The sequence below is a fragment of the Myotis nattereri genome (assembly GCF_964212035.1).
Source record: "Myotis nattereri genome assembly, chromosome: 8".
NCBI classification, from domain to species: Eukaryota; Metazoa; Chordata; class Mammalia; order Chiroptera; family Vespertilionidae; genus Myotis; species Myotis nattereri.
In genome coordinates, this window is record NC_138083.1 from 68,527,981 (window position 1) to 68,546,788 (window position 18,808).

Here is an 18,808-nt window from a genome sequence, read left to right on the forward strand (position 1 = left end):
AACAAGCAAACAATAGCTGGAATTGTTCTAGTGAAACTCGTCTGGCTGCATCATTTGCCAATAATTTTAAAAACAGCTTAACTCTCCTCTGCTTCCTTGACTTCAACCCGACCTGAAAGCAAAAGGTGGACGGGTTCTTGTCCCAACACCAACCCCCTTTAGACAAGACGCCTGCTTGGATGCCACGACGGCAGGAGAGCGCGGAGGGACAGAGCGGAGACCAGGCCGGACCTGGAACACGCCCAAAACTGGCTACATCTGGGGAGGTGTCAGCAATTCTTGGAATTAGAGACCAAGACAGGAAGTTCCGAGCCCGAACGAGCACACTTTCCCCTCCAATGACTAGACAGAATTGTCAGCAACGTACGCCAAAGTTTTGGTCCAGCGGCAACAATCTAAACGACCGGAGGAGAAACTGTTATAGCGACGGTACTTTCGAAAGGATGGGTGTCTTAAGTCTGATAGCCCCTCACTATATTCCGCCGGGTGGGCAGGGACCACCCCTGCTCTACCACAGCTCATGCCAGGAGGCCTACCTTCTGTGCCACTCAGAGTCCGGACATCGGCGTCAGCAGCAAGCTTCAGTTTACCCACACAGGTGCTGTTTACAGTAAGACTGGGTGAGAGCACTAGCTCTAGCATTTCCTTGTTACCTGAAAGGAAACAAAGGGAAATGTAATTTATTCATCAATTATGCATGCTTACTAATGATTTCTCTTTCTTTCCCTAAGAGTATAAATATGAGAGCTGATTACCTACACCCAGCCGTCTTATAAATTCTACATAATAAAAATTCACTAAACTTTTCATCAAAGGGAAATGAGGCATTGAAATGAAGTACTTGCTCCCCTGGGGAGAAGACGCCCACTTGATTAAAACTTTCCCCTCCTTCCTGCTGTATTTTGCCACTAGAAAAATTATAGTTTGGACTCTTTCAAATGTCATGTGAATGAGCTGGAGTGAGCCAGGGAGACTTCTCGGGAGAGGAAGGGAGAAAGAGGCAGGGAGAGAGTGTTTGAATTTAGATTCCTCAAAGCCAGAGGCGTGGGGAGAAGTCCGAGCTGACTGTAGCTAAGAGGGGAAACGGATATGGTATTCCATGGTGTGACCTGCTCAGGTGGAGAAAGGCTCCGAAGGCATCACTGATATTTAAGTCCCTCTAGGCAGCAAAACCCACCGCCCATCACTGTGGTCCCTCCCCAGAAAGAAGACACTAGCTCCTGAATTACTTTATCACATTTTGATAAAATGTGAACGGAGGCAGGGACAAGTCTCCTGGGTTCTTTGATTGAAAACTTCTCCAACCCTTGCGCTATGTCAGTACTTATGCCTCCCAAATTCCTACCCACTGTGGTTAGGAAATGAGGTTTCCGGTTCATGAGCACAACATCGCACATGGCCGTTAGCAAAGGACTCAACTACAACCAGCAACGTTTGGCACTGATTCAAGCTGTCCTCAGAGAAAGGCTAAGTTTATTGACTGCACATCCGTATCCAAGGTCAGGATCCGATATCATTGTGTTAATAAACACCACGTACTGACCGAAGCCAAGTGGTTATGAACTCAGATTTCTTCGTAAGAAGGCTGTGGATTCAAATTCCAGCGTCACTACTCCCTAGCCAGAGCAAGTGACCAAACTGCTCTAAGTCAAAAGTGTTCTCACTTGGACTGTGGGGATTATCAAAGTACCTCCTTGACGAGGTCATGGTGAGGTGGAAAGAGATGATACATGTAAAGAAAGGACTTAGCAGTGGCAACCTAAATGCCTATGAATAACCAGGCAGTACGCTCACATGATGGAATACAATACAGCTGTGCAAAAGGCTGGATGAAGCTCCACAGAGCACAACAGACAGATTGCCAGGCAAAGTACTGAGCAAAGAGGTAGCAGGGTGCCCAAGTTGTGATTCTACTTCTATGAAGTGCAAAATACATAAACCGGTATTATATACTGTTTAGGGATGCAGACGCATGCAATAAAAATATAATAGTATGTATAGGAACAATAAACACCAATTTCAGGACAATGGTTAACTCCGGGAATAGTAGGTGGGGCGGGCGCAATTTGGGAAGTGGTACCTGGGAGTGTCAACTGTGTGTGTGACATTTTCGTTCAGGGGCTGACATTGACTGAGGCCCATCAAAATATATAGGGTGGGGCAAAAGTAGGTCTGCAGTTGTTTGTATGGAAAATAATACAATAATTAATAAATAACAGTAAAAAAAAATCCAGCCTGCCATCTGTTTTGTGCGACCCATGAACGAAGGATTGCTTTTACATTTTTAAATGGTTGAAAGTAATCAAAAGAAGAATAACATTTCAGGATGTGAAAATTATGTAAAATTCAAATTTCAGTGTCCATAAATAAAGTCTTTTGGAGCATAGCTCCAAATTGTCCATGGCCACTTTCATGCTGCAACTTCTGAGTAATTATGGCAGAGACCCACAAATATTTAATATCTGCCAGAAAATATTTACCAGCCCAGTTTTAGTTTGTAAACTGGGTGATGGGCATACTACTGTTATCCTCTGTTACGTGGTTACTGTGCATCTTTGTGTGCCTAAAACACTTAATTAAAAAAAATGTTTTTATTGATTTTACAGAGAGGGGAATAGAGAGGGAGAGAGAGAAACATTCATTGATTGTCTTCTGTGCACACCCCAACCAGGGATTGAACCAGTGACCTGGGCATGTGCCCTGACCGGGAAATTGACCTGGTGACCTTTTGGTGCATGGACAATGCTCAACCAACTGAGCCACACTGGCCAGGGCTGAAACACTTAATTTTTTGAAAAAAGAAATAAATCAGTTATTCTAGGACTTACACATAGGAAGTATTTTATATATACTTTTTAATCTGATAAAAGAATTCCACACAAATCAGCTTCTACTGCTTATATCTTTATATTAGCTGATACGCATTTAGTTCCTAAATGTTCCCAGGTATGCATGTACGCTGTGTGCCTGTTTGCTTGTTCCCCGAACACCACAGACACTCCAGGAGAGAGGCCTGGGAGTCTCATTCTTTGAATACTTCAAACACGTTGTATGGAGCTCAGCAAATAGCAGACGTTGAACCTATTGTCTGACTGTAGGTGCCAGAAATTTGCATTTTATCTAAACTCATTCCCTACATCCTTTTGGAGAAAGGTTATTCAAGGTTAAAAAATAAACAATGATGTAAAAAATAGCACTGGTCTCTAAGTATCCAGATGTTATGAGTATGGTATTAGAGGCAGCAAATTGTTAGCTAAATGACCAAATCCAGTTCAAAACAAAATGAATTGTCTCTGCATCCTCAGGGTTTAAAAGTCATTGCCCATATTTTAAAGCAAAGCAATTTCATACAGAAACCTAGATTTTCCGCTTCTCTTGAAAATAGAAGAATAGTGCCACATTTCTGCATGACAACAATTAGCTGGAGTTGAGTAGTGGCAGACCAACTTAGTGAAGGCCTATGGGCTCCAGTTTGCCACAGTCCCCACCCCTCCCTAGTGTCTTACAGTGGACCCTCCTTTTCCATGTTTATTTCCTCCTGGTCTCTATAGGCCTTTGCATTTGAAAGCCATCAGGAAAGCCTGACAAGGAAAGAAATAGCAATGTGACTTCTGGCCTCAGTCACATAGCTTATTTATTTTACTGAGTGTTGCTGTCATCCTCAAGAGCTCTTAGCACATCCAAACAGCATTTGTTGACATTACAGCAGAGCAGGAATGTGTTTGTGAGTTTTAACTCTGGGACAGAGTATTGCTGCTAAAGCTTTTGGTGTCTTCACCTCTTGCCTAATATCTTTGCAGGCCAAGCAACATGGAAATCATCCGTATTTTCCCAACAGCACTTGACACAGAATCTTATTCATTCTCTCGTCTGATTGACACCTGTGGGGATAGGAAGAAGGAAGGCGTGGAGGAGGAGAGGGACTGGGAAGAAGGGAGGGAGGAAATCTAGAACTGAGTGATTAGCTTCTTTCAACAAGATTTTTAAGAATTCCTGTTTATCCTCATGTTTCCAATTCGCCCTAGAAAATGACTCTAATGTATTAAATGTGTCTTCTTAAATGATGCCATGTTGTTTTATGTGTGACGGACATGTTTTAATTTACATGAATAGTGTTGTATATGAGATCTCATTCTGTTGATGAGACTTCACCCCCAGTCTGCACTATGATTTTAAAAAGGATACATATTGCTGGACGATTCTCTAGCTTGTGGCTAGAAGTCCATACTGTGCCCCGCTCTATTTATTTATGCACTGCCCTAATGATGAACGTGTAGGAAGCCGCCATCTCTCAGCCATCATAAACAATGCCGCAATGAACATTTTCATTTGAACATACTAAATATTTAAAAAATATAAAACATAATAAAATCATAAAACATATTTATGTATACACACATATATTCATAAAATGGATATGTATGTATATACATATATATATATATGATTTCTGTTGTCATTGAGTATATGTGAACTCAACTTTGCCAAGTACTAGCAGACTGCTCTTCATAATTCCTGTACTAATTTAGATTCTCACCAGAAGTGCAGAGGCATTCTAGTTTCAAAAATTCTTTAAAAAAAAATTCTTTATTGTTGAAAGTTTTACATGTGTCTCCTTTTTCCCCCCATTGACCTCTCCCTGCCCGCTCCTGCCTCCCAGCACATGCCCCACCCCCTATTGTGTGTGTCCATTGGTGCTCATATGCATGGATACAAGTCCTTTGGTTGATCTCTTACCCTCCTGGTAGTTTGATAAACTCTTGCTAACACCTGGCATTGTCCACCTTTCTAATTTTTGCCAAGCTGATGGGGTGAAAAATGATACCTTAGTTGTTTTAAGTTGCATTTCTATGATTACTAGTGAGTATGAGCATATATTCAACCTAATTATGGGGCATATGAGTTTCGGAGAACTGTCTATTTACTAGTATATCTTTTATCCTTACCCATTTTTCTACTGGATTTTTCGTTTGTTTGTTTTCTTGTTGAGTTGCTGGAGTGCCTCGTAGAATCTAGATATTGGTTCATTGTTGGTTTTAGACGCTATAAGTTTCCTTTCTTAATCTTTCATTTTCTGTTTTCTTTATTTATGGTGTCGTATAGAATTAAAAATGTCATATATTTGCCCAATAAGTTCCTTTCCCCCCACTAAATGTAAAACTTCTTTCCCTAACCCTTGGACATTAAAGTTTGTCTACATTTTAACTACCGACATGGAATTTTACCTTTCATATTTAGGTAAATATTCCACTTAGTATGATTTAAAGTTGCATTTGCCTCCAATATCGGAGAAAATGAAAATAAGCCATTTTCCTAATATGTATGCAACCCTCTAACTGAATTTACTCTTCAGATATTCTGGGACAGTTTGTATTTTGGTTTAATCGCATTACACAATTAAAAATAAAAGCCACAAAACATTGTTTTAAGGCACTGGAGGATAACCAAGGCAGGGCGTGAGGGCCAGGATCCCAGAGAGATGAGAAATGGGCTGAGTTAAGTATGACCTCTACCACTTTTCCTTGCAAGACATTTGCCAATTTATAAGCACAGAGGAAGAAGGTAAGGGTTTAGAGTTTTCCAGTCTCATTGGGCTGGGGAGACAAAAACTGGCATTCAGGGCTACTGAACTATGGCAGTTAGCAAAGATCCTAGAGAAATGAGAACAATAAAGAAGTGAGCCTAATATTGTTGACAGTCACTACCTTTGAGGCATTTGCTGATACCTAAGCTGGGTGGGGTGAGATCCAGAGAAGTCAAACAGAAAGGGGTAGCTCAGAAGGCAAGAAACGAAGCAGAGCTTTTGGCAAAGGCAGATTTTGGAGTTCATGGCCCATTAAGGATGAGAGGCCTTGGTAAACACATCCAGCTTTTATTTGTAATTTTTTTAAAATTTTATTTTTTAATTATAGTTTAACATACACTGGGCTTTTAACGGACACCCTGAAGGGTTATTGCCTTGGAGCAAGGGCACACCAAATAGAACCTGTCTTGAGTTATCTTAATCCCTTACTGGATCAAAGTGATCTGCCTCCTACTATCGCCACCTACCAGAAGAAAAGTAACTTTTCTCTTGGAGAAGATGTCATCCTCCAAAGTCACCATAATTTTTATACACAATGTTTAGCATTTAATAAAAACCACCAGGCATGCAAGGATATAAGATGAAATGATAAAAAAAGACAAAAATCCAAATCCATATAAGATCAGATATTGGGATTATCAAACAAGGATTTCCCCATCAACTTTGATAATATAATCAAGAAAATAGATTTAAGGTATAGAATGCTACTAGAGAACTAAAATCTTTAAAAAATCAAATGGAAATTCTAAAATTGAAAATACAATAACTGAAATTCAGAACTCAATAGAGCAGTTGAACCACAGATTAGATATAGCAGAAGAAAACCTAAATGAACTGGAAGGTAAGTCAGTAGACAAATCTCAGAAAGAAGGTTGGAAAATAGGTTTAAAAAACCCATAAAAGCAACATGGAACATGGAGAAAAGGTCTAACATACATGTGATAGAGGCTATAGAAGGACAGGAGAGAGAGAACAAGTCAGAAACTATATTTAATGAAAAACTGACAGGAACATTTCCAAGACGGATGAGAGATATCAAGCTTATGGAATGAAAAAGTTCCGTGCCTCCCAAGCAGAATAAACAAAGAGAAAACACTCCTGGGCATATACACTGAGCGGCCAGATTATTATGAACGGCCACATTATTATGACCACCCCATCAGTACAATGAAGTGAATTAGTTATGCAAATAATAATAATAATAAAACCTTGAGAGTATTTGTTTAGGAAGTTTTCAATATTCAGTATTTTTGGAAGTGTCAATGAAATACTGATCAGGTGGTCATAATAATCTGGCCATTCAGTCTATATCATGGTCAAACTGCACATGTGTGAAAACATATTAATCTTAAAAGCAGCCAGAGGGGAAATAAAATACAGGTTATCTATAAAGAAGGAGAAATAAGATTTCTCAATAGAAATGATGACTATCAGAAATAAAAAAAGGAATCTCACCTGCCAATGTAGAATTTTATGCCAGCACGAAAATCCTTCAAAAGTGAAACAAGCCAATATTAAGATTATTTGCCAAGAGAAGACCTACCCTACAAAATAATGTTCTGGGAGCATGAAAATTCTGCAAGGAATAGGGAACTGCATAAAAAGGTGACTATGTGAGAAGGAGAGGGATAAACAAAGTTAACTTGTTTTAAGGACCTTGCATTTTCCTGGGTGTGAGAAAAGTACTAATTTATAGTAAAAGATTTACCAAGAATGCATGCTATAATGTTAAGGGTAACTAGAGGGCAATAATTTAAAAATGGCTACTAACAAGCTAATAGAGGAGAAAATAGAATAATAAAAATAACTGAGTAATCCAAAAGAAGAGAAAAAAACATAGAAGAGATAGAACAAATAGAGAAGTAAAATGATAAATTTAAACTCAAAGTTATCAATAATTGTATTAAACTTAATACACATTTATATTACATTACAATAATTACATGAAATATAAACACAATAAATTAAAAGACAAAGATTACAAATCCGGGTTTAAAAAAACTGACTACATGATTATTGCAAGAGACCCTTTTAAATATAAAGATACACAGAGATTCAAAGCAAAATATTGTAAAAGTCCATATGAAGCAAATACTAATTAAAGAAAGCAGAAATGACTTCAAATTGACTTGAAAATTAAAACCATTATCGAGATTGAGAGGAACATAAAGTAATGATAAAAGAATCAATCCAGCAAGATATAGCAATTAAAAAGTTTGCCTTTCCCCCAATTAATTTGCATGGTATTTACTCCAAAAGGAAATAAGCCACTTGACTGGGTCTAGATCAGGGGTGGGCAACCCCTGGCACGCGTGCCAAACATGGCACGCCAGTAACTTTTGCTGGCACGCAAAACCCTCTCTTATAATCTCCCATTTACAATTTTTTTCTTAATATTGACTTTTTTATTTTTCAGATAAATTCAGTGTAGGTGCATCTTAAATAAATAAATAATTTTACATAACAAGTTATCTTAAAGACCATAGATGTGGATTGACGAGAGAGGGGAAGAGCAATTTCTATGCCTCTGCCTTAACTCTACCTGCCTTCCTAGATCCGACCAGTGTTTTGGTTTCATCCACATACACTTATGAATCTTTGTTCTCAGTGATGAATTTTGTTAAGTCTCGTAATAGGAGTAGCCTGACGGATGAAAGTAGTAGCTCGTGCATATCTCTGAAGGTCACGAAATATAAACCTGATGTAAAATCTCTGTCATCAGTGATGCAGCAGCAAAAGTCCCACTGATAATATCAAACGGAGTCATAAAGTCTTCTGTCGGACTATCAGTGTACATGTATACATTAAAAAAATCAATGTATTTTTCATCATCATATACTGTGTTTTTGTCGCTTGAATGAATTTTATTATTTCTTCAAGGTTCTTCACATACGAACACCTTAAGAGATATCAAGTAGGCGTAACATGTTGTCAAAAAATTAGGGTTGGGACGCAGAAGAATTTTGAGTCAGAGATTTTGCTGGTTTTGGCACGCACTCACAAAAAGGTTGCCCACCCCTGGTCTAGATCTTTGGTAGGCAATGCAAGATTGAATCAAATAGCCCTCCAGCAATTCAAACATCATCCTGTGGAGGCAACGAAATAGATAACACTAACAAAGCTGGAGCAGTAGGATTGTGATGCTCACAAAGTAAGCAGGACCTTAACTTAAGAACCTGACAATTGCTCTTTCTTGTTATGGTTTAGGAGGCTGCTATCTTGCAGAAGCAAACCATTAATCAACAGTATAGCAATGTGAACAGAGAAAAACCCTTCCAAAAATTCTAATCATAGCTCTCATTTCTCAGGCATCTCTTACATGCCAGGCAATTTTACCGATCACTTTTACATCATATCCTTTAATCCTCTCAACCACCATGGGAGACAACAGTTATCTACCTTCCATTTCCCAACAGGCCGACTAAACACAGATTTAGGTCTGAGTAAAGCATAGGCACCAAGGGAATGTGAATCATTCCTAGTTAGTGAACATATCCTGTTCTGCCACGAAGATGTAAAAAGCAGCTTTTAAAATTTCAGCACAGGGTGAGTTTTATGTTTGTGTTTTGGGGTCATATTGTTTTATTGCTGAGTTATAAGCAAAGGTATGGGATTCATTTACAAAAAGTTACATGGCAGTGGAGGAGGGAGGCTGATCTCGTCGGTGTTTTGAGGCCTCTGAAGGTCTTAACAGGCCCTGATTATAGTGCTCTTTTTACAGATAATTCTAATAAAAATAGCTAACACTTAAAGAGCACTTCCTCTGGAGCCAAGAGACCTTTGAATATATTGGCTCACTTAATCCTGTGAAGTCAGTACAGATGAGGAGACTGAGGCTCAGAGAGCGACCTGGTGGTTTGTGCTAGAACCAGGATTCACAACCAGGTCCTCTGGCTCCAGGGTCTGTGATTTGAACCACAGCTTGTAAGTAAAACTGAGTCAGAATTTGAACTCAGGGCCCATCCAGCTCCAGTGTATCCCCTAAGCCACCGGGTCAGAGCACCGGCTCTGTCATCTGCCACAGGGGGTCAGATTCTAGCTCTTGTGTCTTAGCAGCTATATGACCATAGGCAAGTTATTTAATGTCTTTGAGCCTCATCTCTAAAGATGACGAAAATAAGAGGGCCCTTCCTGGCAGGTTGTTCTACAGATTAAATGAGAGAAGGCATGAGTGAGTGGGTGCTCAACTGGCATTTGAGGGGTAGCGACTACTGACATTATTTGCATTCACACAGACAAAAGCCTGAAACATACATTCCTGGGGGACACTGGGATCTGCCACGAAGATCATCCGACAACCACTGGTTCCTATTGTGGCCTGATGGACAGAGTTGAGTTCTTTTACAACTTAGGGGGAGGCCTCCTTCCCATCTTCCCCTCTCCCCTCCTCACAATTACCTGAAATAGGAGACCAGCTTAGCCTCTTGGCAGGGGAGGGAAGAGGGAAAGCAGTCTAACAGAAGGGGGGGGGGGGGCGGGGATAGAAAGACTTAGCTTCTCTTTCATGAAGGCAGGGAAAGGAAGCAAAGGTATGGGATTCATTTACAAAAAGTTTCTGCCCCCGTGTTGCATTGTTGCAAAACCCTGATACCCCTGCTGCTTGCGAAGCAGGCCAAGAGCTGCAGAAAGAAAGAGGCATTCGAAAGCCCCAGGCCTCTGGCCTTTTCCTTGGCCGGCTGCTGCCAGCGGCTTGCACCATTTGTTACCCTTGTCACCACCCCTGTCCCCAGGGACTGAGAAGCGTTGGGGGAGTGTGAGGCTGCTGGAGGAGCCTGAGAGATGACAGCTGGAAGGTGGGGGGTGGGGGAGACTTCAAAGGCTGGGAGGGATCAAAAGCAGATGGAGGGTCCCAGGCGGGTGGGCAGCTCACCTTTCCACACCCCCCTGAGCACACTAGCTACCTTTGCTGAGAACAGCGGCCCTGCCTGCTGGATGGAGAGGACAGATGGCCAGTCAGCCAAGGGGACTAGAGAGAAGGCCAACTCCCAGCATCTTTCAAGGGCTTAGGAATCCAAACGTGCCGACAACCATCACAGGTTTTTCGTTGGACCGCAGCTGTGGCCCCAACCTGGACATTTCTGGCCGCCTCCACACCTCCCACTCCCATTTGATTTCAATTCTAAATACATCTGCTAGGCGCAAACGGGTTCTGCACCAGTCTCCCCATCTCAGGGGGAGAGCTGCTCACATTAAAAGCCCAGGATTGTCCCCCTCCTCCCTCTCCTTCAATTCTCATATCCAATCCATCACTAGGTGTCATCAGGTTTACCTCCTCAACATCCATGGAACTCACTGACTGCTCTCCACCTCCATGGCCCAGCCATCACCCTCTCTGCCCTGGACAGCACCACAGCCTCTGCCCTCTGCGCCCGTCTCCGTGGGGCCACTGTTGCCTCCCCTCCAGTTTGTTCTCAGCGCAGTGGCCTGAGGGACTGCAGACAACAGAAATGAACCTGCGTCCTCACCTCATCCTTGCTGACAACCTCCAGTGCCTTCTGTTATTCTGAGAATGAAGCCAAGACTTCTGAACACAGCCTTGATCAGGCTTTCCTTCAGTGCACGTCTCGTTCCAGCACCATGGCCTTTGCCCATGCTGTTCCCTCTGCTTGAAACACCACTCCCTCCTGCTTGCCCCTCAGAGGTCTCAGCTCTAACATGGTTTCCCCAGGCGCTCCCTGAGTACAGCCCATTCCCCTAGAGCAGCTTCCACAGGCCCACGTCCCACCCTCTCTTAGCGCAGTCACTATAACAATTTTTCCAGGTGTATGTCAGTTATTTACTGCCATCGGTCTTCCGGACCAAACTATAAGCAACCTGACAGCAGGGATATTGTCTGTTTTGTCCCCCATTACATTCCCCAAATCTCCTGCAGGGCCTGGCCCTTGAGAGCTGTTTAATAAATATTTGTGGCATAACAGATGAATTTACTGTATGAATAAATGTACTCATTCAATCAGTATTTATGGAGTGCCTGCTATATGTGCTGGTCACTGATACTGTCACCACCCCAGATGGGATACTCATTTATATTCCGGCCTGGGCCCTCTAGGCATGAGTTTGAGACCCCCTGGTTCACTCTTCTTCCCAGTGTTAGGACTGTATATAGGACATGGTCAGAAGGACATGGATGTTGGATGCTACTGTCCCCAAGCCACGCAGAAGGTTAAAGTGGTCCCAAAGCACCTGTCCCGATGACACAAGGTACTTGTTCATTGTGGTTATGAGCCTATTAAGCTCTGCCTGGTTGTCATGTCTATTGTAGTCCTGCTCCACCCTATCCCCCCATAGTTCATTATTTCCAGCTTTATTAAAATATAACTGACATATTGTATAAGTTTAAGGTGTACTAGTACATGAGATGATTTGATACATGTATATATTGCAAAATTATCTCAGTGGTCCTGCTTTGAGCTAAGAAAGCAGGAGGAGAAAGCGGAAACTTCCAGAGACACAGCATGGAGTCATCACTAAGAAGGAGCATGCAGGGGCAGTGGGGTCCCGGGTTTGGCCTGGTGGGTCTTGTGGCAATAGCATCCTTCCTTTCTTTGGGGGGACTGCCTCTCCCCGACTCTCAGACAATGTGGCTTGGGTGGGGCTGACCCTGAGCCTGGCAATTAGCACCTCCCACCCCCCCATCTACAGTGACTGACTGGCTCAGGGGTAGTGGTCACGAGTCCGTGGGAGCCAATGAGAGGCCCAGGATGAGCTCCTGCAGAAGAGATGCCCTTTCCCACTGGACATGAGCCTTGGAAGGTGTCTATGGGGAGCTGCTGGCAATGCAGGGACACAGCCTACATTTGAACGGCACGGTCTTAAAAGACTGTGATCCCATCCTGGTCACAGGGGCCTCACATCTTTGGAGTTCAGTGTGAAAGTCAGAGTAGGAATAAACTGCCTGCCAGTGAAATTCGGGGGCTGCTGTTACTGTGGCCTACTTCTGTGTCCACGGGAAGACCCCACATGCTACATAGTGCGGTCACAAGCCTCTTCTCCTGTCCATGTCTCCATCCCTCCTCCGCACCTCCCTTACAACAGGGAAGGTGTCACTCAGTAGAAGTTGTGGGGGCAGGGCTGGGATACAAAGGCAACCATCTACTCAGGTGAACAAGATACTCTCCGTCTCCTCGCCAAAGGCCATGAAGAAGGCAGATAAAGTAGGGACACAGCGGATGCTAAATTCATTCACGGATTCATTCATTCATTAAGTCAGGCTGCCAATCATTTGTTCCCTGCTCTCATGAAGTCCGGATTGTAGAGTGGGACTTGCTATCCAGTCTTAGGTGGCATTCATCAGGGGTGACCCCAGAGAGCTGGGATATAGACAGCCTAGTCCTAGCGATGTGTCTCCTCAAGCTGAGAAAATAACTGCATCAACTTTTCTTTCTTAAGATTAAATTTTAACCACCCAGGTAATATCTCAAAACATTTGTAAATAAATTTGAAAATTTCAGGTCAAATTAAAGTTGCCTTTGGCCACTATATCCCACCAGCAGTATCCGCAATTACTAACAGGATGAATAGCTCTCAAGACCTTTCTCTGGTCATCAACACACACAAATGGCCAAATATGTCCCTACGTAGAGTGTTTTATCAACATGTTTTAACCAATGTCATTGATCTGTACATCCTGTTCCAAGACTTTCTTCACTCAAACCATAAAAATATCTTTTTTCAAAAAATATATTTTATTAATTTTACAGAGAGGAAGGGAGAAGGACAGAGAATTAGAACCATCGATGAGAGAGAAACATCAATCAGCTGCCTCCTGCATGTCCCTCACTGGGGAGGAGTCAGCAACCAAGGTACATGCCCTTGACCAGAATCGAACCTGGGACCCTATAGTCCGAGGGCCAACGCTCTATTCACTGAGCCAAACTGGTTAGAGCATGAAAATATCTTGATGTCCTTTCCCTGTCAGGATCAGAGATCCAGCGTATTCTTTCTCCCTGCTGCACAGTGTCCCCAGGTATGTCTGCACCACAGTTCCTTTCAGCCAGTCCTGTTTTCCCAACTTCTGTTATTATAACTAATGTCACACGGATGGCCTGGGACACACCTTCTTGGACACACATGTATGTAGCTCTCTAGGTGTGATACCCCAAAGTAAAATTGCTGGGTCTACCTTTGAAATTATCAAGGACACTGTTAGAGTGGCTGATCCGATTTATATTCCCAATGGCCGAGTCCTGTCCTCTCACCCTTGCGTTGCTTCTATTCCCTGATCTGAAAGATTTTATCCAAAACCCTTTTAGGAACACATAGCAATTGTTTTAATAGGCCTCCTCAGAGTCAACTCCTCACCACCATCGTTCAGCCTTATGTTGGAGGGAGTCCTGTTGGGAAGGAGAATCAGCCCGGGTCTAGAATCTTAGCCTCCGACTAAGCTCTCCCACCCACGCGGATAAATTCTCATCATGTGAACTTGGTGCAGAATAAAAACGGTTGAGGGAGAGTTTTATTATGCTTCCCTCATTCCTGATAGCATATGAAACAAGGGCCCTTTGTTTGGGCTAATCCCGTTTTGCTGTCCATGGGATATATTTTTAAACTTTTTATTTTGATTTCATTATAGATTCATAAGAAGTTGTAAAAAAATAGTACAGAGAGGGCTTGGGTATCCTTCCCTCAATTTCCCCCCAGTGACTGCATGCTACCCAACTGCAGTACAATATCAAAACCAGGAAATTGACATTGGTGCAATGTGTGACTGTGTAGAGCTCGGCGTCATTTTATCACACGTGTAACCACCATTGCAACCGATACAGAGAACTATTCCATCACCACCAAGATCTCCCTTCTGCTGTCCCTCCCCAGGCTCACCAAGCCCCGCCCCAGCACCCCTAATCCCTGGCAATCACTAATCCGCTCTCCAACTCTAAGATGTCACTTTGAGAATGTTATGTAAATGGAATCATACCGTATATGACCCCTTGAGATTGGCTTTTTAAAAAACATGACTCAAGTTCAGATGCCTGCATTTTACAATGTGTTTTTCCAATATTCCCGAGGCCCACAGAGGCAGCCTTCAGAAAGTACCCAATGTGCGGTGACCAACCAGGACAGGACCACACACATTCTGCTGATTTCAGGTTGGGTTCAACAGGGCCCTGGAGCGAGATGCAGAACTTTATAGAACATTTCTCATGCAGAGCCATAGGGAAAAAAAAGAAAAAGAAAAAAACCCCAAAAAACCCAACCCAACCCACAACCATCAAAACAAAGCACAAAACGAAACACCGCGACTTTGTAAGGGAAGGCCTGGCCCTGCCAGTGAAGGCTGGAGAATGTCAAGTGCTGGAGGCGAAGGGGAGCCCCAGCACTGGCCCCCCAAGAGACAGGAAAGGAAGCGGCAGGCTGGAGGCTGCATTCTCCTCGGTTACAAAGGCATTTTGTTTTGACTTTACATCCCCTACCCCTTAGTGGATGCCACACAGGCATCGCTGCCCGTCACTGTTCCTCTCCTTGCTCACCCAACCACAACCGACCGCAATGACCTGGACCCATATTAAACCATGTTAAACCATGGAGAGACTCATTCTGAAACTACAGAATAGGGCATTTTAATTAAGTGAAGGGGAATGGGTGGAAGAAAAATACTGGAGAAGCAGTGAGAGAAAGTGAATGCTAAACACTGAATATTAGGATATCTTCGCTCTCCCCAAATCCTTATTCGTGCCCCCCGGAAGCAATGACCATTACAAACCTGAAGTAAGAATAGTCCACATGCAGTAGGTGCTGTCTAGGAGCCAGGCACTGTTTTAAATGCGATTCACCTTTGAGCTCCCTTAGTCTTCCCAGTAGCCCCTACAAGAGAGGGAAAACTCAGACCCCATGTTATAGATGAGGAAAGCAGGGACCAGAAGTGTAGGCCACTTGCCTAAAATCAACTATAAGGGGCAGAGATGGACTTAAAGCCAGGGTGTCTGACTCTGAGTGTTCTCCTCTCCTGCCATCTGCCACCGACAGCAGCAGATGTCTTAAAATTAATCCTCCCTAATGACTGATCTCCTCTAGTTACATCATTACTCTGAGTTTTTACATGTTTTTCTTCTTGTTTTGAGGTTGCAACAATTTTATATGAGGTCTTTTTCTTTATTCTCCTTGTTTTTTCTTTTCTTTTTTTTTTTTTTTGTAAGATGCTTCATGGAGAGCTAGAAATTTTTTTTTGTTTGTTTTTAATGAAAAATCTCAAACATATGCAAAAGCAGACAGAATAGTAAAACGAATCACCAAACACCAATCACAACCATTTTCTAGATTTTATCACATGGGTCTCTTCTAAGCTTTTTTATTTGTTTATTTTTCTCTTCAGTGAAGTTTTAAAACCAATTTGAATTTGAAGTCTCTTCTCTCTGCCACACTGCCTTAGAAAATATGGACATCCCTAACAAAATCCACATCCATACCTGTGCCATCTTAAATAGGGTCCCTACTCTCCCTCCCTCCCCTCCACCCCACAATGTCTCCACCTGGCCTTTTAAGGTTGGTTTGTAAGATTCGGGGTCTAAAAGAGTCCACATGTTACATTTGCTTAGTTACATGTACTTACTAGCAATCTAGAATAGCCTCCCCCCTTTTTATGCAGACTACTGACATGTTGAAGAAACTAGGTTGTTTTGCAGAATATCTCATGTTCTGGATTTTGTTTGCTTCCCCATGTTGGTGTTAACTTATTTCCCATACATTTACTTTCAAATTAACTTAGGTTCAGAGTAATTGAAGGGTGGGGCAGTAATGCTTCAAAGTTCTTCCCATTCATCGCATCAGAAGGGGCACAGTGTCCAGGTGCCCGCTTCAACGGATACGAATAGGGGTCAGTGGGTCCGGGTGGCGACACTCCTTCCATTTTAAAGTTCCCCGTAAACCTGTGATCTAATGCTTTCATCACTATGGGATGAATCAATTTCCGTTAGGGGTTTATAAATTTTAAAAAATTAAGGGAGTGAGAATATTAATACATATTCATGGCAAATTGCTGTCACAAATCTTTCTTCACTGCACTCCCAACCAGCCTGTGAGGTAGGCGGAGCCAGCCGGATGGGAAACAGTGGGGTGACTGCAGGCTCCCGCAGGTGCTAAGGTGCCTGGGTCAGAGCCAGCTCTGCCACTTCCTAGTGGAATGGGATCTGGCTGGACGTGTCTGCCTCAACTTTCTCATCTTTCCAGTGGGGAGACAAATGGCAGGCATGTCCTAGGGCTGTTGTGAGGATGAAATGACTTACTACTCGTGTAGTTCTTAGAACAGAGCAGGATCACCGTAAAGGCTCTTCTCCACCCTACAAGGAAGAGGCCAATTGTTAAGTAAATGTCCTCTCTCTGGTCCCTCCGCTAATGAGACAGGCCGAGCTGGAGCAGAAACCTCATGCCCCTGCATTACGTGAAGTCAATGGAATGTTTTCCCACATTTGGAAAATCATTGCAAATAATTAGGAAAAAACACCTTTTGGCCATAATGACTTCTGGTTGGCTTCATATAACCCCAAAGCCAAGGCCCCACACAGCGTGGGCCCTGAGCACCCCTCCACTCTCATCTCCTTACTGCCTCTCCTGCAGGGACATTCCCTTCTGCTATTACCCAAGCATCTCATGGTTTTTCACTCGCTGTTCCTGTTCCTTCCACCACAATTCCTCTTCCCCAGCTCTTCTCCTGACTCACTCCCTCTCTCCATTTAGGTGTTTTCTCAAATGTCACCTCCTCAGGAATGACTTCCCTGAGCATATTATCAAACCAATTCCCCCATCTCTCCAACCCCCACCCCACTCCCTGCTTTCCATTCCCTGACCCTGCTGTAGTTGTCTTTACAAGTCTGATTACTATCTTAAATTATGCTGCATATTTATTTGATCACTAGCTGGGGTGGGAGTGGAGCCTTGCATCCTTAGCATCTAGGGCGGAAACTGTAAACGGCACTAAACATCAGCCAATAAATAGCAGTTAAATGAATGTTGAATAAGGACCCGACAACCTTATAGCCTACCAATATACACAGAATCTCGCACGCACCATTTATCAACAGCACTTGCAATATTTAACTTTTTGTAACATGTGCGACCCTCCGCATCCCCCTCTGCCCTACATTTAGTAGTAAACTGTATTATAATGGTGTTTGCACACAAAAGGGGGAGGAGTTTCCAAATTCTAAGTGAAGGCTAAACTCAACAGCCTTAAGCATGGACCCCCCTTTTGAGATCTGCCCTTGGCCAGGTTTAAAATCGCACCAGAACCTGCTGGGAAAAACTAAACAAACCCCCAAAGGGTGCATCGTGGGGCTGAAACAGGTTTGGGGTCCTGAGTTAGGTTGGCTCATCTGATGACGCTTCAGCTGACAGCAGCATTGAAGAACCCTGGAGCCTGTCATTTCTGATATTCACAAGGACTGAAGCCAAGTTTCATTCCATCAACACTACGGAGCACCCACTATGTGACAGGCACTGACCTAGTTCCTGGTAACCCAGCAGGGGGCAAGACAGACGGCACCGCTGATGCCGGGAATCAACATCCTGGTAGGTTTCACTGCGGATCATGGAATTCACTCCTGCTGGTAAAATCCAGCGAGCAGTTCCTGTTACCTGAACACAGACAAGACAGAGGGCCTCTGAGCCAATCTTCACATTGAGAAAGGGCTCCTCGTGTGCCCAGCACTACGTTAGGCGCTTTACATATACTGGCTTATTTAATTCTCAAAGCCACCCGTAAGATCAACAGTATTGTCTCCCGCTTTTACAGGAGAGGAAACCGAGCACCAGAAAGACGAAAGCACCTGCGCAGGGACACAGAGCTACAGAGGCAGCCGGCGCTAACAAGTCTTTCAGAGCAGAGGTTGCTGGGGGGGGGGGGGGGGGACGACCGGGGGGGGGGGGTGATTTTGTCCTCCAGGGGTCGCTGGGCAACATCTGGAGACGTTCTTGGTGGTCGCACCTGGGGGAGGGTGCTACTGGGATCTCGTGGGTGTAGGTGAGGCCAGGCATGCTGCTAAACATCCTGTAACGCATAGCACGGTCCCCACGACAAAGAAGCATCGGGCCCCAAATGTCCTAAGTGCCAAGGTTGAGAAACCTGTTTCTGAGCAATGTTTGTTCCTTGCCACCGTGGGGTGTATGCACAGCTGTCCCCTTCGCCCTGGATGCTCATCCTGCCTCTCTCACCTTTAGGTTTCTGCAAAAATGTCGCAATGTCACTGCTTCCAGGAAGCCTTCCCTGACCTCTACTGGCACCGTCACTTC

The 18,808-nt window shown here is 43.5% G+C and overlaps 1 protein-coding gene across 2 annotated transcripts in view; it reads right to left on the reverse strand.

Annotated features, from left to right (window-relative positions):
- Positions 1-18,808, reverse strand: part of EYA2 (EYA transcriptional coactivator and phosphatase 2) — a 209,133-nt gene that overhangs the window by 136,777 nt on the left and 53,548 nt on the right. For both annotated transcript variants that reach the window (XM_081096726.1, XM_081096725.1), the window contains exon 2: positions 537-653. In XM_081096726.1, coding sequence (XP_080952852.1) covers positions 537-642 — 106 coding nt within the window. In that variant the 5' untranslated portion in view covers positions 643-653. The remainder of the gene's footprint in view (positions 1-536; positions 654-18,808) is intronic.